The sequence below is a fragment of the Arvicanthis niloticus genome, chromosome 6, assembly GCF_011762505.2.
Source record: "Arvicanthis niloticus isolate mArvNil1 chromosome 6, mArvNil1.pat.X, whole genome shotgun sequence".
NCBI lineage: Eukaryota > Metazoa > Chordata > Mammalia > Rodentia > Muridae > Arvicanthis > Arvicanthis niloticus.
The window spans coordinates 28268750-28295893 of record NC_047663.1 but is presented as its reverse complement, the minus strand read 5'-3'; the positions used below and the strand labels follow the sequence as shown (position 1 = coordinate 28295893).

The 27144-nt window shown below is 48.2% G+C and overlaps 2 protein-coding genes and 2 long non-coding RNA genes across 18 annotated transcripts in view; 2 read left to right on the top strand and 2 right to left on the bottom strand.

Moving 5' to 3' along the window:
• Spag9 (sperm associated antigen 9) overlaps positions 1–6356 on the top strand; it is a 125543-nt gene extending 119187 nt beyond the window's left edge. For all 13 annotated transcript variants that reach the window (XM_034505835.2, XM_076935988.1, XM_076935989.1 and 10 more), the window contains one exon: positions 2971–6356. In XM_034505835.2, the coding sequence (XP_034361726.1) occupies positions 2971–3086 (116 nt within the window). In that variant the 3' untranslated portion in view covers positions 3087–6356. The remainder of the gene's footprint in view (positions 1–2970) is intronic.
• Luc7l3 (LUC7 like 3 pre-mRNA splicing factor) overlaps positions 1–27144 on the bottom strand; it is a 335229-nt gene that overhangs the window by 134430 nt on the left and 173655 nt on the right. The window lies entirely within an intron of this gene.
• On the bottom strand, positions 10492–18363 carry LOC143442698 (uncharacterized). The gene is made up of 3 exons (XR_013111097.1): positions 18224–18363; positions 11163–11338; positions 10492–10689 (listed from the first exon to the last, which is right to left on the bottom strand). It is a non-coding gene; the product is annotated as an uncharacterized LOC143442698 (long non-coding RNA).
• Positions 17718–25235, top strand: LOC143442697 (uncharacterized). 3 transcript variants are annotated; one of them, XR_013111096.1, is made up of 3 exons: positions 17718–18005; positions 18198–18373; positions 21022–25235. It is a non-coding gene; the product is annotated as an uncharacterized LOC143442697 (long non-coding RNA). The 3 variants fall into 3 exon arrangements; XR_013111094.1 differs by having other exon boundaries at positions 17719–18005; positions 21017–25235; XR_013111095.1 differs by having other exon boundaries at positions 17725–18005; positions 24019–25235.

Below are 27144 nucleotides of genomic sequence, written 5' to 3'. Positions count from 1 at the left end.
TGTTCTTATTTATTTTCTGTAATGTTTTAGCAATAAGGAATTTATCTCTGAAGTCCCATATTTGTAAGGGCTCAGCTTGGATATAGAGACCCTGGGAAACAAGATATTAACAGTCTTCAAAATAGTTTAGAAGGCAAGTAACCAGCAACTTTTGTCTCAGCCACTTAGTCTTCACCATTGTAGCTTGCTGTTGTTTTTTACAATAGGGTCTTGTTGTGTGGCCCTGCTGGCTTGCAATTGACTCTCTAGACCAGACTGGTCTAGAACTCACCAAAAGTTTGCCCACCTTTGCCTGAGTGCCAGGATTAAGGGTGTGCTTCACAACACCATTGTACATTTCTAAAATTTCAGAGCCAGACTTGGAGCTGGAGAGATGGCTCAGTGGTTAAGAGCCTAGGTCCTAGGGGACCCTTGTTCTATCCGCAGTATACACTTAGAGGATTATTCCAATTGTATGGGATCTGATCCCCTCTTCTGGCTTTCTTGAGCACTGCATACACATGGTGCATAGATATGCAGGCAAAATACTCATATACGTAAAAATAAAAAAACCTTTAAAAATAAAAACAGCTGGGGGCTGGAGAGAAAATTCAGTGGTTAAGAGCACTGTCTGCTTTTGCAGAGGTCCTAAGTTCAATCCCCAGCAACTACATGGTGGCTCACAACCATCTGTAATGGGATTCGATGCCTTCTTCTGTCTGATGCAGGCATAGTTGCAAATAGAGTACTCATACATATCAATAAATCTTTAAAAAAAATGCAGCTGTGTGGTGATGGTATATGCCTTTGATCCTAGGCAGAGGCCAACAGATCTGTGTGATTTCGAGGTTAGCTTGGTCTACAAAGTGAGTTCCAGAACAGCTAGAGATATTGCACAGAGAAACCCCGTCTTGAAAAAACCAAAACCAAATAAGCAAAAAAAAGAGCCAAACTTACTTTTTTTCTGAAATATTTGGTTATATTTTAGTTGGAGGAACTTGACTTCTGACCTGAGCATGTTTACTCTGTATTTTGACATTAACATGAAAAAGCTGTTCGTATGGGGGGAATGTGGGGGAAAATGGCTTGCAGAGAAAAGTGCATATATTCTACTGCTCCCTTCTCTCTATTTTTAATCAATGGTGTCATTCTCTTCTGCTAAACTCAAAATTCCAGTACATCAGTGGAATATCTTTGTTTCTTAGTATGCACATTTTTAGGATTCTGCTGAAGAATTCATCCCACTAAACAAGTTGTCAGCTAGATTGTACCAGAATAACCTTGCTCTGCACAGCAGAGCTGACTGCTGCGAGCTTGTGGAGAGGAGCAGTGGTACCTGTTCAGTACTCATTGTCTTCTTTGGAGAATTTGCTCCAGGTCACCAAGAATCAGGGGAATTTTCTTGGCTGTAGAGGAATTTTAATCCAGCAATGTGGCTGCTCTGACAAGGGATCACATCCAAAGATATGATCCAGCAGGAATATACACATTCAATCCATCTGGCTGGCTTACAGACAAGCACTTAGTACACACCTTTAATCCCAAACAATGATGTCAAATTGTGGGGCAGGCAGTGATGAATCAGAGAAAGATTTGATAGAATGAGTCAGAGATAGGGTATGCCCAAATCTCACAACAGTCAGGAAAGAGAGACTACTTAAAGACCAGAGAGGGAGAGAGAGTCAACTGAATTCAATTTAGTTTAGAACAGTTCAGTTTGTGGAGTTCAGAGGCAGTCTTTCCAAGCAGAACAGTTCTGTCAGAAGCTCAGAGAAGCCAACTTGAATCAGTCAGCTTGGAGAGGAGTTTGACCCAGAAGAGCTGAATTGAACCAGCTAGCCAGAGTTCAGAAAACGCTAGAAAGAGTGAGTTTATTTCATAGTAAGTCTCAGAAGCTGAAACATTCTAGGCCTAGGTTAGCAGATGGAGGCTGGAAGCTGAAGCCTTCAAGGCCCAGGCTTGGAGAAGATTAGATTGCATGGAGGCTAGAAGATTCCAGGCATAGGGATAGTTAGGACAGAGAAGGAAATTCTCTGGGCTCCACCCAAGCCATGTAGTTGCACAGCTTGAGTACGTCTCTTAACACTTCATGTGAGGAAATAAAAGCAACATTTACACTGGGCCTAATTTAATATGCTCCATATTTATATAAATAAACAATTTGAAATAAACAAGAGTAGAATGTTTGTTTTGGACAAACATAACTGAATATATTTGCTTTTTTCATCTGCCATTTCTGTTATCATCATTCAACAGACACTGTGGTGGTTTGAATAGGTTTGGTCCCCACAGACTCACGTGTTTGAATGCTTGGCCATAGGGAATGGCAGTATTAAGATGTGGCATTGTTAGAGTGGGTGTGGCCTTGTTAAAGGAAGTGTGTCACTGTGAAGGTAGGGCTTTGAGGTCTCCTGTGCTCAGGCTCTGCCAAGTGTAGAATCCAGTCTCCTGGTTGCCTTCGTATCAAGATGTAGAACTCTCAGCTCCTCTGGCACTGTGTCTGCGTGTATGCTGCCGTGATGATAATGAACCGAACCTCTGAACTGTAAGCCAGTCCCAATTAAATGTTTGCCTTTATAAGAGTTTCCTTTGTCATGATATTTCTTTACAGCAATAAGATAAAACCCCAAGACAGACATGTTGTAATGACTATCCAGCATAGTATTGTAAACTAGCTTTCATTTTTGTATGTGTATGTGTGTCTTGGAGACCAAAAGAGGGAGTCAGATCCCCTAGAACTGTAGTTACAGATGGTTATAGAGCTACCTAACAGGGGTGCTGGGAATCAAACTCAGGCCCTCTGCTCTTGATCGCTGAGCCATATCTCGTCTTTCCAGGCCCCTGGTATTCTTTACTATGTTTTCTACAGTGGAAATCAAACATGCTTTGTGCCATCCTGGGCATCATATGTATCGTATTCACAGGCCAACTGTGAGTCCAGTTCACGTCATCTGTGTTCCACCTAACTTCAGTTTCCTTATGATCCATTAGGTGATGAAGGTGGAGAATCTGAACTTCTTGGAGAGGATCTTCCACTGGAACCTTCGGTCACCAAAGCCGAAAGGAGTCACCTGATAGTATGGCAAGTGATGTGTGGCACTGAATGAAATTGTAAGAGACACGTGGAGATGAGGAAGTTGCCTCTTCTGCATGGTTTATTTTCCCCTTTCCCTTTATTTAATGCTCTTTTTGTGAAAGACATTTCACCACATAATATGTGAGCATTTTTTCCCTGTTACCTTTATATTACAAAATCTGTTCTATGGTAACAATACAGAGGAGTGAGCTAGTTTACTGCACCAGTGTTAATAGGAAATTTCAGTATATCATGAACAAATCAAAGAAGGTTTACTTTCTGCAAACTGGTGAATTACAGAAAGCAATCCAGATGTGGTTTGCTCTGCCACAGTCTAATGTCACTCACTTAATTGACGAGGTCATGTTTTACCTGTCACTAATAATGGAACTAATGGAAAAGACTTATTAATAAGTGAAATTGTACCATGAGGTACAATAGTTTTCCCCAATGTATTATAGAATTGACACACTAATAACAGATGGGTTATCAGGATTTACTGGAGTGTCCCAAGAGGGCTAAGAGCTAACTGTAAATTACTTTCACTTTAAACTCTGACAAATCTTGTTTATATGGTATATAAAACTTGGTTTTCATCAGACTTGGGGGGGTTTTATATTAAAGAAATTAAGGCTACACTATTTAAATAAAATTTCTTGTTCCTATCTCATTAGAATTCTAAAGTTTATGAAGCCTGCTTCTCTGAATAGTCTCATTTTTTTTAGATTAATTTCACCCATTTTCATACTGACATTTAAGAAATGTCTTATCTGAAGTTAGGAAATACTCTGGGAAGTGTAGAGGACACTTCCTTCAATTCTGGAAGGATGCTCTAAAAGGAAACTGTGCTTTGTATTCCTTGTCCTAGAGGATGGTGGTAGTGGATTCAGTTTTTTCCATGGAAAAAAAAATGTACCTGTTAGCCACATGTCCCTAGGCTGCTCTTAACCTGTCAAGGAGGGGACACTGTGGTGGCTGTTGATTCTGCCTCGTTTGCTGAATGCTGAATGATTAGGAAAGTTGATTTGTTTTATTCTATATAAAACTACCAAACACCTAGTGCTTGCTTGGTAGAATTAGTCTTCAGCATTTGTCCCCTGCTTAAATGCCGTCTCCAAGGGAAGTGCTGTGAAGCGGGCAGAGCTGGCACTCATCTCCATCCGTGGCATCCATCAGAGAAAGTGGGGTCACATCTAGCTTTAACCCGTAACCTTAGGAGGTTTCAAAAACCATGAGCTATAGGCTTGCTTTCCTCTCTCAAGCTTCCTGAAAATACATGATTTACCATTTCTTACCCACTGCTGCAAGCAAAGTTAAACATAATTTTATCTTTAAAACATACAGGAAACAGGTCTTCTGGTCATAGACAAAAAATCAAATACAGGTCTCTAATTGTCTAGGCATTGTTGAGTACCGGGGATTTTCCCCCAGACTGTGATACAAAAATACCTGTAAGAGAAATGCCAGGGTTTTTCCCCCATGTATATGATTAGGCTAGATCCTAAACTACAGAGGACCTAGTGAGCATGGGAGGCTTCTGTGTCATTAAGCACACTGGGCACACACTAAAATTGTGGCCCTGTATATTTAAAAAGAAAAACACATCTTGATAAAGCTGTATAAAGGATAATTAATATTTTGTTTGATCTACTTATTCATTTTTCTTTGGAACAGATCACTTTTCCTTAGCTTGTTTGCTATGTCTTTATTTTAAATCTGAGTCATTTGGGGCAAATACTTTTAAAAGCATTATTAACATTTATTGGAAATGTATAAATTCATAAGGAGACACAAAAGTTTTGGAAAGTTTTAATCCCAAGAAGTGTCCCAGAGTCAGACCCCCTCATCATTGTTCAGAAGCGCTTTACATGTTTGTGTGGTCCAGAGTAACTCAGGGAATCAGAGCTAAAGAAGAAACATGCAAATGTGTTACCCTGATTATAATTATTTCTTTAAAATTTAATGATGTTGACTTCACTTGCAGACTGTAGGTGCACAGTGATTTTTAGCTAAAGATCTCACATTGCTGTGGCCCTGTGAATTACTTTGAGGACTAGAGAAAGCAGAAGCACCCATACAGCTTTATACAGAAGCACAGTTTTAAGGGCTGTGCTTCTATTTGTAATTCTGCTTCTCTTCCTCTTCCCCCATAGTACATATATTCTTGTGATGTTTATTTTGGTCAAGGGGATGATCTTTGGAAGAAATACCAGGATAAGTTGCTTGCAAACAGTGACAGAGTCTAAGATGCTGTTGTCACCACAGGGCCCAGAAGGCTTGAGTGCCTCTAGACAGCCTCCCATGCAAAAAACTGACTTTTAAAGGAAGAAGGCAGAGCACTGAGAGTTCTCATTTTGTTAAATCTGAGTTATATGGGTTATATATGAGGCTGAACTGTATGAATTACCAGTATACAGCCATTGCTGGTCTATAAAAACAGCAACATTGCATGTCTCAACCTAACACCCAATAGGAAGTGCAGGTTAAAATCTCTGTGAGGCAAAACGAGGGACACTGCTTTTTAGAACTCAGTTTTGATAATATCTTTCTCCAACTGGTGTAGATCCAAACTTGTATCTCTTACAAGTTGCAAATTGCAGGGAGTGAAAAACATTTCAGCACAGAGCAATACAGTGCATCACTATCCAGATAGAATGTGTTTCCTGTGGAAAGTAAAATACACTCTCAGCTGTAGCATCGTTCACTTTCTGTGGAGTTGAGAAGAGACCACTTAACCTGCAGCCTTTGTAACAAAATGCCTCATATTAACCTTAAAAGACTGTGTGTTTTGCAAATGTCATAGAAATGGATATTTATTTCCTCGTAAGTATTATGACTATTACCAAAGGACTCGACCAGATTTAGGGTTCTTCTTAATTGATCATGTTGGGAAAGGGACTGATTGCATCCCACTTTATAAGATGGGAAGAGAAGGAAAATAAATGTTGAAATCATAAATGCTTTTCTAACAGGGTTGTGCTATTCTGTAACACTAATTGTTTTTCTCTTAAAATGAAGTTTATTAATAATTCTATCATATATTTCTCAATATTTGGATATGTTTTAACTGTTTGTGTCCTAAATTTGTTTTCGTTCTAGAAATCCAGAACTTTACTTGCCTCATAAAATTGGGTTCTAGAATATCCCATTTGCTGTCTTTAGAGGCCAAGGCTTCGTTTCTATGCGTAAAAAGCTCACTTAGCAATGTAGTTATTTCAGTATTTATTTCTATTATGGAATCCCTGGGGTTCGGAATGTAACTTTGTACATGAAATATATATAAATATGTATATGAAACATGTGTGAAGTCTCATGTGCTTTGTTTTTATCTTTCTTGGGGTTCTAGACTTGGTTTTTATCAGAAAGTCCAATCATATGTTCCATAAAACATGTCATATCCGAAAACCAAGATTATGGTTGTTTGGCACTGGCTAAATGTGAGCAGAGGGGACATTTAGACCTGTCTGTGGCTCCTGAGTGCACACATGGCCCTGGTCAGGAGGGCATTTAGTTGACAGGTAGGAGTGCTGAGTAAGACCTGCCCTCAGCCTCCTGCAGTTGATCACTCAGTAGTAAGAGACATGTGCAATATGGCTTTCTGACACGGCTGACAGACACACTTGTTCAGAGTTGTGAGAGAATAAATGATTACAGGGGTTGCCATGGCAGCACAGTGTAAGTACAGGGTTTAGTGCAATGGCATTTACTGTTATACCAACATGATTTGATAGTTTTCAAGATGAGTGAAGTTTGGTGAGTGCTGAGCTCTGGTGCCAGTGAGTTGGCACAGTAGATGAAGGTGCGTAAGGTCAATCCCTAGTACCTGTGTGATAGAGGGAGAAAAGTGACTCCTGCAAGTCATCTTCTGACCTTGGCATGTATGCTGGTTCACACACACACACACACACACACACACACACACACACACACACACGGGGATAATTTTAAAAATCAAAATGTAGGAAAAGTAGGGCTCTTCCTTTTTCCTTTTCCCTTCTCTTCCTCTCCTCCTTCTTGCCTCAAGCTCTAGAGGTCCACATTCTTTTCCCCCTTAATTCGAGGATTTAAAGTGTGCACTGTCATACCTAGCAGAGGCTGCTACCACTTATAATAATAATAATCTTTGTTTTTATTTTTTGTTTTATTCTGTTAAAACAAGCTCTCACTTATTGGTCTGGGCTTACCTGGAGCTTGCTGTACAGACTAGGTTAGCCTTGAACTCACAGGGTAAGAGACATGCCTGTTAGCAGGTTCCTGGCCATGCAGTGGGCTTTGGTTAAGGAGGGTTGGGATACTTAAAGAATTTCTAGCTTATCTATGGAGACATGAAGCCAGATAGTTTAGCACTTTGGTTTGGTTTTTTTTGTTTGTTTGTTTGTTTTTTGTTTTTTTGTTTTTGTTTTGTTTTTTTTGGCCAGCTAAAAGCAACATAATAGCTTCTACCCACAGAAATGAAGAGTTGAGATTTGAGTTTAGTCCCTAAAATAGAGGGGACAAACTATGCCCAGACTCTGGGTACAGTAGTCTCACCCATAAGATGCAGTTCTCAGTCAGGCCAGAAGAGGGAGGTGTGGCCATGATCTGCCCTGGGAGCTATTGTACAACAGGGTTGTTTCTGCTTTCATCTCAGAGTTACCCGGGCGATTCGGATCCTCAAGTTGGTAACATTTGCTTATGAGAATGAGAGCAGCCTAGCTGGAGCCCCAAACATCTTGTTTCCTAGGAGACAAAGCTTCTTCATTCTCTGCCAGTTATGCCCTTTGTGCGGTTAACTTTGTGAGGTTCCCCCACCTCAACTTCACAGTCATTTTCTGATTCAAGGGCAGTTGAGGATTAGGGTACTGTAAACCTGATGTTACCTTAAAGGGGTAAACAATATTTTCCCCTCATGAAGCCTGTATTGCTTGGCAAGACAATTTCTTAGTTTTTATAGGAAGAGCTCATTAGCTTCATGCCTACTGTCATTTTCATGAGATGAGATCTAGTTCTTCCACGTACATGCCCATAAATTCATAGGTGATCTGCAGAGAACCCTCCCACCTCCGTTGAGAGCATTGATGACCCTATGTAATCCAGAGGTCTGGCCTTAGAAAGTGCCCTGCATTTTGATAGACCGGTCTGATAGATGGGAAGGCACCTCAGTGGCTGGTGGAACCACATTAACTGTGCGTGGAGCTTCAGCACCTGTAGGGTGAGATCTGCATTTAAGTCCTGGTCAAATGTTTAGTCTGAAAATTAGACACAGGAAGACTGCAGTTTACATCTAAGAGCTAGTTTCATTCCTATGCAGACAGAGAAATGCATGGAAACAGTGGTAAAGGTGACATATTTAGATACCATTCAAGGATACTTGACACCTGTTGCTCATAATGCTTTATAACAAGAACCAAACTCAGTACGTGAGTGGAGAACAGACACCGAACTAAGGAAAATTAGCATCCTAAGCAAAGCAGGGAATGTGGGCAATAGAGTCCAGAAGATTCCTGTGCTTTTGACAGGATTGTAAAGCATAGCATCGCTCTTCCCAAGCAAGGAGGCAGAACTGCATCTTTGGAGATATCAGCAGGACACCTCAGGCACAGACACCCCAAAGTAGAGGACTGTTCAGAATACCAGGCGCTCCTCCTTGCCACCACAGTGATGATCTCAAGATTCTTTGTTGCAAAGCTCCTGACATCACTGATCACTCAGCAGTTAACAAGACACCTGTATCCTCCTCAGTCTCTTCTTCCTATTGCTCTGTCAACAAGCCTACCTTCTTATACCTTTGACTTATCCAAGACAATGGTATCTGTGGTTTGAGTTCCAAATTCGGAAGTGAATTTTCAGCTACTGGTTTTTCATGCTCTGGTTTGGTCTACATCTGTGGAAGCAGGCGTGCGTGCGTGCGTGCGTGCGTGCGTGCGTGCAGGTGTACATGCGAGCACACACGCCATCCATGCTGCTGCTTTGGAGAAGCGCCCCCCCCCCCCCCCGCAAGAGGTTTCACAAAGAACTAGGAGCAGCAGCGTAAGGCATTCTTCATCAAGAGGTGGCTTTACTGACTCAAGGGCATCTTAAGCACTTGTGTTTCCTGGAGGATCTTGGAGACAGGCAGAAACTGGGCAAGCATCAACACCTTTAGAAGCCTTCTTCCTAGGCCCCTTTAATTGAGATGATTGCTGAGAGATGAAATTTAAGGAAGGAGAATCCTTGGATTACAAGAGCTTCCAGAGCAGGGAAGGAATGCGTAAAAATAAATGATAAAGAAAATAAAATGATAAAGAAGACCCACTGTGCTATGAAGAAATAAGGCTATTCTCCCTTTTCAGCACAAGGTGGCGCCATACTGGTATTAACCTTCCAAGTGCTAGTGAGCCAGAAGTCAAGAGCAGCAACAGCAGAGATAAGCCTAGAACTCTTGACTCTTATTAGCTTAGGGTCTTCCTTGCCCCCACGGTGTTTTGCTTTCTCACTGCCATGGCTCTCCCCCTCACCCCTTTACTGGGGGCAAGAAAACACCTTTGCTCAGCTCCACTATGCTCAGCCTATAGCCTAGGCATCCAAGCGTGGGGCTGGTTCAGAGGTAAGCAGGTTTTGAGATGGGTACAAAAAAAACATTGGCTTAAGGGATTTTTGGAAGCGTCCACACCACAATTTCTGGTCTTTGAAGTTGCAGAGGAATTTCTGCTGCCGCCTCTAAGCACACTAAAGGAGATGTCATGGAATCAGCTTAGTGGGTTGCTCCAATGGAGACTTTATCCAAGCAGATAACAAACAGGAGTTACGTAACTCAGCAGGTCACAGCACTAACTAAGCCCATTACGGGCCATCAATCCACATCTATTTCCTGGCTTTTATAGCAGCTGCTGCTGTTGCTGCTGCTGGGAAAGAAAGGAGGGGTAAAGATTAGAGGGAGAGCATCTGTGTGCCTGGAATAAACCCCCCAAAGCCACACTCTTCTCTCCACTCACTCACAGGTACCTGCTAGTCCACTGCCCTTGCCACTAAGAGGGTCACAACCGCCTCCCAAGCTGCTCTGTGTGGCCAGAGCTTTAGCCTGGCCTTTTTTCTCTCTGAGCCTTGGTTTTCAGTTCTCAAACACAACAGTGCTGGGCCAGATGGCTTGTAGGATAGCTTTCTGCCTCAAGATTCTCAACAGCCGGGGAGCTGGGGGTTGGGGGGGAGTCCTCCATCTGTAATAGGTGTTACATGTTAGTAGATCTTCCTGAGGGTAAAAAAAAATGAGGCAGGCATCACCAGAAGGCTGGGGCAGGTGAGGTTTTGACTGTCAGCCCCATGGAGAGGGGAGAGCTTGATCAACATTCCCTATCCAGGATGCTAACACAAGGAGAGGCTGAGGTCTCACCACAGGCCAGCCAAGTGAGAGCTTACTGGGTTACACACCTGGCTAAAGCAAGCATAGGCTGAAGAAGAATGGAGCATCTCACCAGCAGTGACTGGCAGCCTCGAGCTTAGGGAGTTTAATGGTTCAGAGGATTCACAGTTATTCCAGAAGAATGGAAATGAATGCCCCAAATGCCAGTCGAAGCGCCCGTAGGGCGGCAACTCCTCCTGTCATCCTGCTGCTGTAAGCTCCATCTTGGACTGACTCCTGTGCAGTACTGCAGTCCAGATCCCGGCAGCTGACATGACTAGACAACACAGGTAGAAAAGGGGAAGATGTGTCAGGCAATGACAGAGAAGCTGGGGAGAGACTACATTTGCTGGAGAGTTGAGGGTCCATGCAAAGACCCCTTTCAGGCGGAAGTCAAATTCCCAGCCCTCCTCTGGGGGTCCTGACACAGTTCAGAATGGCAGGAACATGCGTTTGGTAGGAAGGCTGGTCCTTCGCTGCCCCTCCCCAGCTTCCGGGTGCTACAGGTAGGAGACTGCTAGAAGGTGAGGATGGCCCGCTGGGCTGCAGCGCTGGGGCAGGCTGCTAGCCACACCCCCATGCCTCCTCCTTGCCCCTGGCACACGAAGAGTGACAACGTGCTGGAAAGAAAAGTAAAGATTAAGTACCATGGAGTAGGGATTTCCATACGATGGATGTGAACCCCAAGCAGAAGTGACCCCTGAGGCAAGTGGTGGCTTTTCTGGAACCCCAGATCCCTCAGAGCCTCACCTGCACTCAGGAACTCGGGGCTTCTTCTTCCTTTAGGGCTGGGCTCTGCAGCTATTTTATTTTGGAAAAACTTCCTGCCTGGACTCACCAGAGGCTCTAGCTGGGGTCCAGAGCCAGGCCCATTGCCACAGCCCAGCAGCTTGACATTATCACCATGGTGGGACAGGTGGTGTCCTCTGTTGAGATGAGACAGAGGGTGATCGTGTGTGAGTGCCCAGCTCCACAAGGTAAGCAGTCCCAGAATGGGGTCTCAGGGTCACTTGCTGTCAGTTAACTCAGAGAAGACACCTGGGTTATGTGAGAGGCTCTGATGCCAGAACTTCATAAAGCACCCTAGCAGAGTTCTAGCAGTTAGGTGGAGACCCTAGAGACCATTTAGGGTCACCAGGGAGTCCCAGGGCACTGTATTATATTGGAATGGTGTTTGTAGAGGCCAAAGGAGAACATGTGACCACTAGACTGTGTGGCAGAAGCTTCCTTGCCTTGCTAAGGTCCTGCCTCTGCTCCTCAACAAGTCCACCTCCCCTCCCGGGGTTGAAGGCTAGATCTGAAGAGAGCTGAGAGAGCCATTTTGCACCTCACTGCCCTCGGCTTCTCCCTAATGGATTCAGTGCCCAGGACTACATGCAGATCCAGTGGACAGCAAGGCTCATGAAACGCGAATGGTGAGTGCCCAGGCCTCAGTGTCCTTCCAGGGCTTGTTTGTCCTTGTTGAAAGAGTTGAAAAGTCAGCATGGACTATTCTAGAAACTTCCCTGGGCTGGGCAGGGGGACAAGAACACAAAGATCATTACAAAAACTGAAGGTCGGGCCTGTGCCTGTCAGCTGGCTGTCCTGTCTTCAGTTCTGTCCTGAGCCCTAAGAGGCTGAGAACATCATTTTGGTCCTGAGCCACTAAAAACATCTAGCGTATCTACTCTTCATTTGTGACAACAGAAACTGTTTCTAGATGCTGCTGGATGTCCCCTGGGAACGAAAGCATCCATCCACTTGAAAGCCATGGTCTTCAAGGACAGGTGACTAAGGACTCCAGGACGGTCCATCCACCTTATTCTAAAAGCCTTTCCACCAGATGTTCTTGCTGTAGCCTCTTCAGGGAATCTGGATTCCCTGAATAATTCAGGATTATGACCTCTTCCCTAGGCATGTCTCCTATCATTCATTTGAGGGGAGTGTATTGAATTCAGGTCCTTATCCACAGGATGGATGAAGGAAACATCTCACAGGGAAGCAGACCTGGATAACAGTGAGCTGGGGAAGTCTGTACTTCACTTCCTGACCCTAAGACGTACATGGACACTAGGGTAGGAGTGGCTGGGGAAGAGGACAGGGGAGGACAAGGGACCTCTACCCCTTTGAACATCTGAAATGAGGCCTTGCCCCTCGGGCAGGCGGTTGTGTACTCAACCCTACTTGAAACCTTGCACATGGGACGCCCTGACTCAGACTGTTGTATGTGACCTGTGCTTGTCACATCTCAAGATTATTTCCTATGGCTAATGACCTCAACACCCCGCCACGTGTACCAGCCCCCTGAAGGCAGGGGATGGGCTTAATGAAGCCAGAGGCAGCTTTTAATTGTGGGTTCTAGAGTGGAATGATGGGAGAAGGAGACATACTAAAACTTCCAGGAGCTTCCATGGTCTTGGCTGGCTCTAAAGTGTATTGTAAAGACACTTGGTATTCAGTGCCCCTATCGGCCCTCACCCTGGCTCTCTGGGTCTCAGTTTCCTTGTTTGTAAAATAGAGGCTTTGGAGGACATGATGTGTAACGTTTTCCTGTGCTTAGAAACATCCTACATGTTAGGGTTTTCGGGTACATTCTGTCACTTGGGTCACACAATATCCTATAAAATGACTGTTCTCACATTATAGCCAAGGAGACTTGCCCCAGGTTACAAAGTCAGCAGGTGTTGGGTCATGTGATCAGGCCTGACCCCTGGGTGGCGCTGTTGAGCACACCAGTGGCTCTGTGAAAGGCCAACTAGCTGGAGGACAGAAGGGTGGCCTGCATACTGAAGAGGGGCAGGGCGGGTGCCCAGTCCAGAGAGGAGAGGTTGATGATGACAAGGTTTAGAGCTCCAGGGACTGGGTGGTGGCAGTGCTATTAATGGAAACAGGGAAGTCCATAGGAGGAGCAGGTTTGGGGCCAGGAGACGGTGAGTTCATCCTTAGACATGCTGACCCTAATCTGCCAACAGTGGGAGATTTCGGCTGAGGTCTAGCCACAATTCAATGAGGAAAAATTAAAGCCTAGGAAGTATCCTTGACCAAAGCCAAATCCCCAAGTTGTTCTTGCTATGTCCCAGGTTCCCTGGCCTGGGCCTCAGGCTGCAGCGGCAGGATGGTAGGAGCCTAGCTAGCCTCAGGCCCAAGTTCAAGCCCTACACTAACCGCTGGGGGTCGCCACTGTGCACAGACTGATAGAGCTGCCAAAGTGTGCCAAACAAGAAGACGGTCTGGAGTCAGGGTTCCCCTCGCTGGAGACAAGAGGTCTTTTCCCTCTTTGTAGACGGTAGCAGAGGCACACAAGAGCAGAATCGAGTATCAGGCAGAAGGTTAAGCTTTCCCCAAGAGTCTGATTAACGTTCTCCATTAGGTTCCGGTGACCTTAGAGCCAGGAGAGAAAAGCCACAGAGCCCCCTCACATCGGGTGCTTTGAGAGCAGCTCTCCCAGGGGGACATAGTGTTCAGGGCTCTAGTGACCTCGCTGGGAGCAGGATCCCAGCTGTTTCAAACCTCCACACGTCTCCCTTGACATTTGCGTCAGCAACTCTGCCCTTTGACCTTTCACTCCCCAGAGAGGACAGTGGAGGCAATCAGGACTAATTATTTGCAGTTTGGTTTGTCCAGCAGTTTATTGGGGCTTGACCTGGCTTTCTGGTCTCCCCCACCCCAGCTTTATGGTCTTGGTCTCCTGGAGAAGCTAAAGAACCAAGGACAGGAGTGGCTCCTCCTGGCCTCCTGGTGTCGAGCCCTGTGGGAAGGTACGCTTGTAAAAAGGCTTGGAGAGGTGTCCCCACGCTCAGGCCCAGCTCAAACTCTGCCCCACCCCCACCCTTGGGCCAGCCTCCTGCTGTGCTTGGACTTGTTGGGACATGTCCCCAAGTGGGCTAGGGCCAGGAGAAGGGGATGCCAGTCTCCTGGCTGCTTGCCCAGGCTGGAAGGGGGCGGGGTAGAGCTCCAAAAGAGCTGGGGGGTGGGGCAGGTGCCGTGGAGTCCATGGGGCTCCCTAGGCCTTGGGCCCATGAGGTATCTGATTCCCTCTATATTTGGCCTTGACATTACTAACATGCCCTCTCAGAGGGGCAGACAGCCAGCTGTACCCATGATGTCTCCTCGCAGGGACTGGATTATTTGAGGGCTCTGGGAGAGGCAGCTGTAGCCCAGGAGGGCTGAGAGGTTTAAGAGGACATTTCCTCACAGCTCCTGGTCAGACAGGAGTCAAGAGCAGATGGCATAGAGAACTGGCCCTGAAACTTTTCTAAGAATTCCCAGTACACTTACGAGAGGATGTTCCTTTTGCTCAGGTTTCCCAAGGAAGCCTAGGCTCTGTGGCAGGGGTGACTTGGGGCATGATCCCACCTCTTCCCCAGGAGAAGTTTTCTAGGTGTTCCAGTACCCTCAATTTAAAACAAACAAACAAACAACAACAACAAAAAACAAACCACAAATCCTTTTATGCAGTAGGCAACTATAATCCCCACATTGCAGAGACTGATATAGGAGGATCACAAGGTCCAGGCCAGCCAGTGCTACCTGATGAGACTGCCTCAGAAAAGGAAATGAAAAGGGGACCCCCTCTACAGACAGACACAAAACAACTGCATTATAGATTTACCCAGAGGTCCGTAAAGGAAAAGGTTGCTGGTTGGTCCTCAATGTTAGTGGGATCTCTGATTACTGTCCCCCAAAAAGCAAGTGGGAGCTGCCAGCAACACCAGCTTTTCATTTTGCTGAGTGCACTCAAGTGGGCCAGAGGACTATCAGTGCACCACCCCACCCCACCCCACCCCGAGGAAAGTATCTTTCAGACCCTATGTCACTTTGGGAAAACCTCACACTTCACTATACTATTCCCTTCTTTCTCCTCCTGCTAAAGGCAGAGCCACACACGGTCTGTAGACTCTTGTTCCAGGAAATGTTGGTCCTTCCCCTCCTTGGCCAGATCCCAGCACCAACGGCAGCCAGCCCTGTTCTGGGAGACCCTCCCGAACTCTCCACAACTAGCTCTGGTCACCTTTGTGGTCTCAGTGCTTGTCACCTTTGCTTCCTGTTAACTCCTTCCTGTGCACCCCCCTGCCCCAGCCTCCCCAGGACATGCAGGTAGCAGGTAAGCTTCACATCTTCCAAGTGGGAAATGCAGAAGGCCACGGCACCGCTCACTTGGCTACAGGACCCAGTCTGTCCTCTGAGAAGTCACATGGCTGCCCACATTCCCTGAGAAGGCTGCTGCTGTGGCAGGTGTCTGGGCCAGAGAGGCCTGAGCGCCAGCCGCTTCCTGGCCCTGGGATCTGAGACTCATCCTGAACCTCTCTCTTTGACTTCAGTTTCTTAGTCTATAAAATGGGTGTATGAATAGCTTGTCACGGGGCCTCGAGTAAGCACTAAACCAGAGGATGTTTGTGAAAGTCTTTTGTGGACTACAAAGCTTATGGAGGGTAGTTATTATTCTTATGAGAAACTAGTAAATGGCGAAAGAAAGAACACCCCCAAAGCTGATCTCAGCTTGTAGGTACAAAGGCCAGGCTCACACCCACCAGGTCTGTGATCTGGGGTCCCTCAAGCCCTGCCGAGGAGCCAGTCTGAGCCAGTAGTCTGTGATGCACTGGCTAGAAATCAGCCTTCTGCTGGAGTAGAAGCCAGCCTCTGGTCTGTGGAGGAGAGGAAGGCCAAGCTTCTATCTACAGTGATGGGGGTACACAGCTATTGGTGTTGATTGCCCCCCAATAGTAGGAAAGTGTATGGAGGCACTCCCCAAGAAGACGCTCCCTTAGATGGGTTTGAGAGCCATAATGCCTAGGTGTCCAGAGAAGGCCCAAGGCTCACACACCAGGCATTCAGTGGCTAAATGCCCGCTGTGTGGAGCACAGTAGGGAACTTGCTATGCCCCGCCCCAATTCCTATTCTCACCACTTTAGTGGGCCTCAGTTCCGTCATCTGTAAAGCAGGGATGGGGTCCTCCCCTAGGATGGCTGGGTGTGCAGCAGAGGAGGCCCCCCCCCCCCCCAGAAGCCTCAGGAAAGAAACTGAGGCCAAGTCGCCTCTCCCTGTCTGGAAAGGAACAACAGCCTTGGCCTTGACCAGTGGCCAAAGGGGCAGGTCTCCTGGCCCAGTAAGGCTCCAGGTCCCCACCCCCTAAGCCAGCTGCTCAGCAACCAGTTGTCATGAAGTCATTACTACCTCCCCAGCCTGGTCTGCCTGCAGGCATCCCCCTTCCCTCTCTTGCCCTGCCCCGCCCCAGTGCTGACATCCCATTTGGCAAAAAAGGTTGGAAAAGCCGCTGACTCTTCCAGACCCTGAGTTCATTGACTGGTCAGGGCCCACTGGCCCTGTACAGACTGATCATGAGGGAGAGGCCCTTACCAGGGCCTGAAGTCCCCCAGCCCGACCTACCAAAACACCCCTGTAACTCTTACCCACACCCCACACTCCAACACTGTTAGCCATACAAAGATCCTACACACAGCCTCCATGTACACTACCTCTCACAAGGACACACACACACACACCTTTATACTGTGGGATGAGTTCTTGGTCATCAATGACAGTCACAGCCACCCACACACCTATTCTTGATCTGTCCCCTTGAACCTCGATAGATCACCAGGGCTGAGCCAGAGAGGGATAGGAAATGGAGTAGTGGGAGTGGGGTAGGGATGTGGGAGGTGGGGGGTGTCAGTCCTCTGGTCCAGAAGGTGTCTAGGAAACAGGCAGCAAGCGCTGAGACCGCTCTTCACAAGCAACAGACGCCGCCCTGCTCACTGGTGGAACCAGGCCTCAGAGGGTGAGCAAGGAGGGTTAAGTCACACAGCCAAAGTGCTGTCCAGTGTTTCGAAGTGTGCCAGACTGAAGCAGAGGCTGCATGTGGTGACATGTTCCTTTATCCACTCAGTGAGCAGAGGCAGAGACCAATCTGAGTTTGAGGCCAGCCTGGTCTACATAGAGTTCCAAGCCAACCCAGAGCCATACAGTAAGATCCTGTCTCAACCAAACAGTGTACCCTGTCTTCCTACCACACTGTGCCCAAACCTCTCAGAACAGGCAGAACCAGCTTCAGCTGGCCTGTTCAGAGCCTTCTCCATGTCTGCCACCCAGATGGGCACTGGGTGAGACTTTCACCCTCTGTGCTGGAGGCAAGGTCGTTGGAATCTACCCAGGGGAGGCCCTGCTTCTGAGCCACAGCCTTCACTGGATCAGAATGTGACGTGGAGCTTAGCCTTGCCTGTCCTTGGCAAACACTCAGCCAAGGCCTCCATCTCCCAAGGCTCCCTCCCTCCCTCCCTCCCTCCCTTCCTCCCTCCCTCCTCACCCTCCTCCCTGTTTTGCTGACCGTCTCCAAGTCTCACATATATACATAGAAACCCTGAGGTGCCGTTGCCCCACCTCAGGCTTCTCTGTGGACTTTCCACTGACAGCCCCAAAGCAATAACTTCTGCGAGGTTCCTAGTAGAGGTCCAACCAAATTGTTGAATGAATGACTAAACTGGGTGTCTGCCCCTTGCCCTGCTCTGCCCTCCCCAAGACCACAGGTGGGAGTTCTGGGGTCCAGTGGGAAAAGCCATCAACCAGGAGCTGGGAGATCAGTGTGATGGTTGGGACCTGCCTCCATTGTGCAACCTGGTAAGGATGGCATCTGCACAGTTCCTCCAGGTTGCCCGCTCTTCTTTCTCTCTGGCTCGGGATGGGCACCCGTTGGAGCAGGCCCAGGTTGGGGAGTCCTATATTGTAAATAAAACTGCTACCCAGAATAGTCCGGAACATTTGCATCCCGGGAAGCAAGGCAACAGGAGTAACTATGGTACCTTCCCCTAGCCGCACCCCACCTCCCCCCAACTCACATGGGACTGGATCCACCCTGAGGATCCACGGTCAACATCCTGTTTCCAGCGAGCCTGCCTGGAGGCCACACAGAGGGGTGTTTGTTCGCAGTGGACTGCGGGAGAGATGCTAATCACGTTGGATGGTTGGTCCCAGCTGAAGGTCAGGAGGTAAGGCGACCCACGGTTATAAATAACTGTGCCAGGCTGCTGAGGGCAGCTTGCTGGATCTGCGCCCCTCTCCGGCAGACCGGCCCGGATTGATTTCTGGCCTCCCGGCTGCCACGGGAACTTGAACCCCAGAGAGCTGAGCGCCATGACCTTTGGGAGTGGTGCGCAAGGTCAGGCCAGGCCGTCTGGGCTTCCCTGACTCCTAAATTCAGACAGCTGCACCTTTGCCACTCTGCAGAGGCCAGAGGTGAAGGTGGTTGTGCATGCGACACCCCCTCCACACACACACCCCCAACACAGGTACCTGTACCTCTCTAACACACACACACACCCAAGCCCTAGTCTTCAGCCTGCTCAGGTTGAAACTGGAATTCCTAGCCTTCTGAGACTGGCCCTGCCTCCAGATACCTGATCTGATATGGGGTTGATTCCAGAGCCATTTGTTCTCTGCTAGATGGAAACAGTCCCCCGTGTCACTTTGGAAGACTAAGTGAAGTGATTCTGGTGGCAGCAAGCTGGTTGTGTACCAGGGAGACAGGCACCTCTCTTTATTCCATGTGGACAGAAAGAGGGGGTGGATTTATCCTGCGTGGGATGGGTATGCCTTTTATTTTTAAAAACAAAACTTTTGGGGGAGAGGCATTAAGTACACAGGTTAACCATTATGCAAAAATGTACAGCTGAGGAACACGACGCAAGTTACACATACCCATGTGGCCAGACCAAGAACCAGCAGCAGGCAGGGGGTGTAGCTCAGCAGGTAGAGCCTTTGCCTAGCTTGTTAGGCTTTGAGTTCCATCTCTCCTGCACCTGGGATAGAATTTGCCTGTAATCCTAGAGCTCAGAAAGTAGAGGCAGGAGGATCAGAGTTCAAGGTCATCCTTGACTATATATCAAATTTGAGGCTACCTGGATTACATGAAATCCTGCCTAAAAAAAAAAAAAAAAAAGAAAGACAGAAAGAAAGAAAGAAAGAAAGAAAGAAAGAAAGAAAGGAGGAAAGAAAAAGACATGTTCAAATCAACACCGAAAGTTTATCAGGACCCTCCGACTGACTGACAGCTCTAAGGGTAATCCCCTCACCTCTGCCAGCCTCTAGCCCTACAGGCTGCATGGCCAGTTTATGACAAAGCCTGCATGTAGCATGGAGTTATGCTATACTTACTGTGCAGTATGGGTTTCTTGCCATGCTGTCTTAGGCAGTCTCGGGCCAGTCGTCTTGCTGGGAACTTGTCACTGTGTGACTCTCGTAATTTAGTCACCCTTTTTACTGTTGACGGACATTGGGGTGGGTTCCAGTTGCTGGCAACAGTACAGAGCGTCACTGGGCCCACTCCAGCCTCTGCCCAAGAATCCATAGTACAGGCATGTCTCCTCAGCTCAGAAGGTGCAGAGTGCTAACTTCTCACCAACATGCTAGCAGAGTGGCCCAATGCTTTTGGTTTTTTCTTCTAAAAAACAGAGCTTTCTTCTTCCTCTTCCTCCCCCTCTTCTTCCTCTACTTCTCCTCCTCTTTTCTCTTCCTCCTCCTCTTCTTCTTCCCCTCCTCACCTTTTCCCATTTCTCCTCACTCTCCCCTCCTCCTCCTCCTTGTTTTCTTTTACTGGAAAATGCAGAAATATGAAAAAGAAAGAAACATCACTGATACTACTGTTTCGAGTCGTCCATTTGATGACAGTCAGTGGCTGTTTTCTGAATCTCTTGTAGGTCAAACTCGGGACTGTTTCCCCTCAGGCAGCATAGAAGCTGGGCTAAATCTAGCCAGCAGTGGCATCTTCCAGGGAGAGCCCAGGCACCCTCTGCTTGCTCTATAACTTCTTGCCTCTGTGGTCTCCATCTTGCTCCCAGGCCTAGAACTCGGGCTCACAATGTGCCTCCAGCTCAAGGCAGAGCCAGGCCTTGGGTCAGCCAGCATCCCAGATTCAGCACTGGTTATGAGTCTTATGGCCCGAATGGTTTACTGTGATGGGGAGATGGGCGAGTGTAGAAGACTGCATGAGAGGCAATAGGGAGGGGTGGAGCCGCTGCGGGGAGGTGGGGTGAGAGTCAGCCCTCTGGAGGAGAAAGCCTGACTCGTAGGCCTCACAGGCCTGACCTTTGCCCTCCATATCAAGGGTTAAGGAGAACTGGACTTTTTACTTATTGGCTTATTGTAGTGCTTGGGGCCTCACAGATACAAGGCAGGCAATCTGCCTATGAAGTATATAGTGTCAGCTAAGTTGCCCAGGCTGGCTTTGAACTTGCTATGTAGGCTAGGCAGGCCTTGAACTTTTGGTCTTTCTGCATCAGCCTCTAGGATGCTGGTCTCACTGACCTGTGCCACAGTCAGCCAGCCAACCATGTGTTTTTTCCTAGCTCTCTGGGTGCATATCAAAGGCCCAGGATATGAACAAGGGGTAGAGGTCTCTGCCTTAGATGGGGAAGGAGGGTAGACTCGCAGACCTGGGTTGGAGGTGTGATCGCCTGAGATCTGGGGGAGTTCCTTCCCTTCTTTCATGCACATGAATCTACTTTTGTTTGAGAATTTCTGGAAGCCAAGCCAGTTAGACTTGAGAACTGAGCCAGTCCTGGGAGCCTTAAGAGGGAAGAGATGTTCATTCATTCATTCATTCATTCATCCATCCTTTTATCTCTTCATTCAAGTGTAGGTGGACCTGCCCTGACACATACTTCCCTTAGAAGATCTAGCACAGTACATCTCCATGCCTGAGCCCCCAGTGTTCACACAAAACCCTGTTAAAGCATGAAGCAAAGTCAAGGTGAGGAGCAGCTCCTATAGGCCTAAAGCCTGTAGCCAGAAGATACCCAGGACAGCAGTACAGAATTTCAGCCCCACCCTCTCCTCCTCAGACTGGGCCAGCTCCGCCCCCCTGCTAACTCACCATCTCCACTTGGGTTAGTAATGGGACAGTCAAGCGTAGTACGCTCAGAGTCAGCCCCAACCTGCCACTCCTCTAGTCTCCTCCCTAGTTGGCTAACCACAACCACCTCCTTCCACATAGTTAGGCAAAACCCTGATTGTCACCATTGCTCATCAAGTATGTATGCCAGAAAATGGGGGAGTGGGGGAGGAAGAAAAAAGTAAAAAGCAAGAAAAAAAATGAAAAGAAATAACAAAAAAGCGCGTTCACATGGAAGAATGTGTGTTTTTTAGATTCTTTATTAATTTAATTATATACAGGTCCCCAGAGGCCAGAGAAATCGGATGTGCAGGGAGCTAGAGTTACAGGCGTGACACCTCTGATCCCAGACAGCATCAGTGCTCACTGGATGCCTAACAATACCATCTGCCCCATCCTAGCATCTGCCCCATCCTAGCATCTACCCCTATCCTAGCATCTGCCCCCATCCTAACATCTGCCCCCATCCTAGCATCTGCCCCCATCCTAGCATCTGCCCCATCCTAGCATCTGCCCCCATCCTAGCATCTGCCCCATCCTAGCATCTGCCCCCATCCTGGCATCTGCCTCATCCTGGCATCTGCCCCCATCCTAGCATCTGCCCCCATCCTAGCATCTGCCCCATCCTAGCATCTGCCCCATCCTAGCATCTGCCCCATCCTGGCATCTGCCCCATCCTAGCATCTACCCCTATCCTAGCATCTGCCCCCATCCTAACATCTGCCCCCATCCTAGCATCTGCCCCATCCTAGCATCTGCCCCATCCTAGCATCTGCCCCCATCCTAGCATCTGCCCCATCCTAGCATCTGCCCCCATCCTGGCATCTGCCCCATCCTAGCATCTGCCCCATCCTAACATCTGCCCCATCCTAACATCTGCCCCATCCTAGCATCTGCCCCATCCTAACATCTGCCCCCATCCTAGCATCTGCCCCCATCCTAGCATCTGCCCCCATCCTAGCATCTGCCCCATCCTAGCATCTGCCCCATCCTAGCATCTGCCCCCATCCTGGCATCTGCCTGGCATCTGCCCCCATCCTAGCATCTGCCCCCATCCTAGCATCTGCCCCATCCTAGCATCTGCCCCATCCTAGCATCTGCCCCATCCTGGCATCTGCCCCATCCTGGCATCTGCCTCATCCTGGCATCTGCCCCACCCTAGCATCTGCCCCATCCTAGCATCTGCCCCATCCTAGCATCTGCCCCATCCTAACATCTGCCCCATCCTGGCATCTGCCCCCATCCTAGCATCTGCCCCACTCTAGCATCTGCCCCCATCCTGGCATCTGCCCCCATCCTAGCATCTGCCCCATTCTAGCATCTGCCCCATCCTAGCATCTGCCCCATCCTAGCATCTGCCCCCATCCTAGCATCTGCCCCCATCCTTTCCTGCTGTTCCTAGCACCCTAGCCAGAGTGATTTTATTAAGACAGGACTCTGACGGTTCCATTTGCCTGGTTTCCCTGTTCTTGTCCTTCTGAAGGAAAGCTGAAGTCTTTGTGATGGCTTTTTGTTATTTTGGTTTTGATTGTTTTGTTTGTTGTTGTGGTGGTGGTGGTTGTGGTGGTGGTGATTGGCCTCTTACCATCTCCACTGCCCCACCTCATCGCCTATATCATTGTTTGGTTTAGCTGCTGGCTTTGTTCTTTGAGTACACAACCCATGCACCTGCCTCAGGGCCTTTGTACCATCATCTCCATGCTTTGCTCCTCGGGTCTTCATTAGGGTTCTGCCTTATCCAGGAGCCTTCAGGACCTTCATATTGAACACCAAAGATCAGTTCTGTGCTTTCTAATACCATTCTGTAATGAAAAGACACATGGCTTCTTCTTGTGAGTCACAAGAAGACCCACAGAGTCAACTAACCTGGTGTCATGGGCGCTCACAGAGCCTGGGCCACCAACCAGGGAGCATGAAGGAGCTGGGCCTGGACCCCCTATACATTTGTAGCAAATGTCTAACAAGTGGAGCAGGGGCAGCTTTGGTCTCTGTTCCCTGCCAGTTGGATCCCCTCCCTAGCTAGACTGCCTGGTTGGGCCTCAGTGGCAGAGAATGTGCCTAGACCTGTTTGGACTAGATACCCCAGGGTGGGATGGTACTCAAGGAGGGCTCTCCTTTTCTAAGGGGAAGAGGGGACAATAGGGGGGAGAGATTTGTAAGGGTGGGACTGGGAAGAGAGGAGGGGGGGGGCCATGATCGGGAAGTAAAGTGAATGAAAGGAAGGGAGGGAGGAAGGAAAGGAGAGATAAAGAGAGGGAGGGAGGACTGCTCCTTGGAGTAGGGTGGGATGAGGGGGATGAGCCTGGAGTATCTCAAAGCATCAGAAAGGAAGGAAGGAAGAAAGGAAGGACTGAGCAAGAGCCCTGGGAATGTGGCTGTGTCACACCATGCTGGAGCAACTGCTCGAACAGCAAATAGGACTGGATTATAGCCCAGAGGTAAAAACACATTTACCAGCCTGTGACAAATAAGTGATTGAATAAACCAATCAGTGGGAGAGAAGAGCCAAGGTGTCAGGGGGCATGGAATGTCAGGAGCTCCCTCAGCAGAGGCCTCCCAGTGTGCTCCAGCCAGGGGCCAGGCCATCAGCTGCTCCATCAAGTTAGCAGTGCGGACCCAAGTCATAAAGAAAATGGCACTGCCCCTTTGTTACCTGGCTCCCCAGGACTCACAACCTCAATTAAGTTGTGTGAGGAAGCAGCAGACTGTTTGTTTGTTTGTTTGTTTGTTTGTATTTTGACACAGGTTTTTAATGTATCCCTGGCTGGCTTTGAACGTACTATATAACTAAGGATCTGAGGATGGCCTTAAATTCTGATTCTCCTGCCTCCACCTTTGGGATGCTGGAATTATTGGGGGTGTACTATACCATCCCCAGCAGGCAAATTCTAATTTAAGGATATCTACGAAATACCTGACCAGGACCCCTCAAAACTACTAGAGTCATCAAGAATGCAGGATGTTTGGGATGTGTGGCAGCTGCTGAGGCCAAGAGAAGCCTCCAGAGAGAAGACAATGGGTGGAATGCCGCTGCAGAGGGGTCCTGGAGCAGAAAGGGATTAGATGAACAAAGAAGTCTGGTGAAACAACTGTAGAACAATTACCGTGGGTGTGGCCACACTCACTGGAACCCTGACACCAGGGAGACTGAGGCAGAAGGATGTTAAGTTTGTGACCAGCTTGGGCTACATAGTCTCTGGCTCAAAACACAACAGGAACAACCATTCACGGCAATAAATGTCACTGATAGAGAAACTGATGGAGAAGTCTTTGTACTATTCTTCATTTTTGTATGAATCTACAACCACTCTTAAAGTACGTTCTGTTGTTTGTATGTTTTTAAATCACATTCTCTAACGTGGTCATAGTGAAGCTTACCAGTAATCCGGCCCTCAAGAGGCAAATACCAAAAGATCATGAATTTGAGGCCAGCTTAACCTACATAGTGAGAGCCCATCTCCCAAAAAAGGTCCATAAGAGGCAGCTAGAGGACTCAGAGGGTGAAGCATTTAGGACTGCCTGCCAGGCCGAGTTCCTTCCCTGGAGCTCCTGTAAAGCTGCAAGGACAGAATTAACTCTCTTTCTCTGACCTTCAAGGAATGGGCATGCCCCCCGTACCCCGCACACACATACAAGAATGATAAAGCAAATCTTTTAAAAGCGAGTAAATAAAAGCAAATAGAAAGCACCGTCGCCGGGCTGCCACGCCCCTCCCTGGTTTTTTTCCATTCGTACCTTTCCCCATTTAAACTGCTGTACATTGACCTCACAAAGCCTGTGACCCGTACCCCCTCTCTATAAAGGCTTCTGCCTGTCCACTGCGGTGTGCCCAGAACCTCAATCAGCCTGACAATAAATATTTGTTGAATGATAAATTTCCACAGATAGACTGTTAGCTTTTCCAAGTGCCGGATGCCTAAATACATTTTCTGTTTTAAAATAAACATGCGATTAACGCTGCAGTGCTCGGCTCTCTGTCGGCTCCTGGTCGCTTTTGCCTGTTTTCCATGGTCCTTTTTCCAGCCTATGCTGTTATTTGCAGGCTAGCAAATGGTTGAGATTCAAGAGGCAAAGGCTTTGGGGACGTCTCTTCCTCTGTGTCAGCTCTGCCAGGCTGCCACATGGGCAAGAGGGCTGGAGTGACGCCAGGGCCAGTGGAGGCCACTCCCTCCCTCTGACATCAGATCCGTGGGCACCAGATCCTGCTTGGTGGTGAGCGGCATGCGTCAGAACCCAGGGATTAAATAGATTTTGAAATCCACTGGCTTGTCTTTCACCGAGCAGAAGGCACATGCTTAGACCTTCTGACAGCTCAGGCACTGTGGAAAACACTGTGTGCATACCAGGGCAGCTTCACCCACAATGGGTCACAACCAGGCACAGAAAGATGTCCCTGGACCATGGGGCTCTGAGAAGCTGAGCCCCAAGAAAAGGGGCTGGGAGCAGTAAGCTTCTCTCTCCACGGCCAGTCAGCCGTTTCTCTGCCACTGTTGTCTGGTTTTCATAAGATGGGACCCAGGGCCTTGCATAGAACAGACAGGCACTCCACCCAACCTGCTCTGCTGGTGATCTGGCTAGGCCTCCAGGGGACCCGATATGTTAGAGGGGTGGGTGTATGTGTGTGATGGGGCAAACAAGGGGTACCCTACTTTTGCACTTAAGGAGCCATCTGCTTTCAAATCCTGCCACTCTGTCTCCCTTCACGGTAACAACACTAAAGCTACCCGGAGGCTGTGTGACATTCGAGTGCCAAGGATAAAAATACTTAAAGGATATATGCCTCTGGAAAGTGCTCCACGTGCTCCTGGGTCCTTCCTTTCAGCTTCCCTAGAAACCAAGACTCCACTCCCGCCCCACAGATCCATTTCCATAGCCTTAGTCGTGTGGTGAGGATGAAGTCGTGTTATCTGAGTGTCCACCCGGGTCCCCTTGCTCCAGCATCTGGAAGGAGCCCCAGTGTGCACAAGTTGGTGTTGCGTGCAGTGAGCCCGTCTGTGCTTGTTTGGGCTCCAAAGTACAGCCATGTATGTCCATGTGTGCTGCTTTGTGCTTCGCCTCACCTGTCCATTTGACTGCTTTGGGCTTCGCTTCCTTGCCGTGTTGAGTGTGAGCATGTGTGGTGCCAGGGTCTGTGTGGATGGAGTATGTGTGTGAGGCTCCTCCATTGGCGTGGGTGAGAGGATGCTAGGAGAGGCTGCCACAAGATGTGCGCATGTTCCCGCAGATATGCCGAGCAGGCATGTGTGTGTGTGTGTGTGTGTGAGAGAGAGAGAGAGAGAGAGAGCTTACGTGTGTGGCTCTGTGGGTAGGTGCCTAGGCATGTGTACATGTGTGCAATGCCCACAATCAAGGAGGCCCCACACACCAGCTCTGGTGAGTCTGCCGCCCTACCCAAATGTCCACATCTTTTTGGCAGAATGGCTGGGTCCTTTCCTATCTCACAGGTGAGCTGGCCTCTGCTTTTCTCATACCTTGAATTTCTCGTGCTCACCTGAAGTTTTCCAGAATTCTCACCCGTGTCCCATAACCCTCGCTCACTGTTTTGAAGCTCCTCAAAAGAACCAGGCTCCTGGGTACGTTTGCTGAAGGTCGTATCTAACTCCCCTTCATGGAAAGAGGAATAGTAAAGGTCCTTCGAAGGTCGGAAGTGAAGAGACCAGAAGGAGTCAGCTCAACAAGGGACTTCACCGTGTGTAGCCACGGGAGCATGCGCATGCGCACATCGTATGGATACCTCTTCCAGAATCCTCTCACCCACAAAAAACGGTGTTGCAACAAGATCTGAAATGGTAACCTTGGTGGAATAGGGGCGTCTGCAGTGTCATGGGAAACGCCTTCCTGTGAGCTTCTGTCCCGATCATGTCTGGTTGG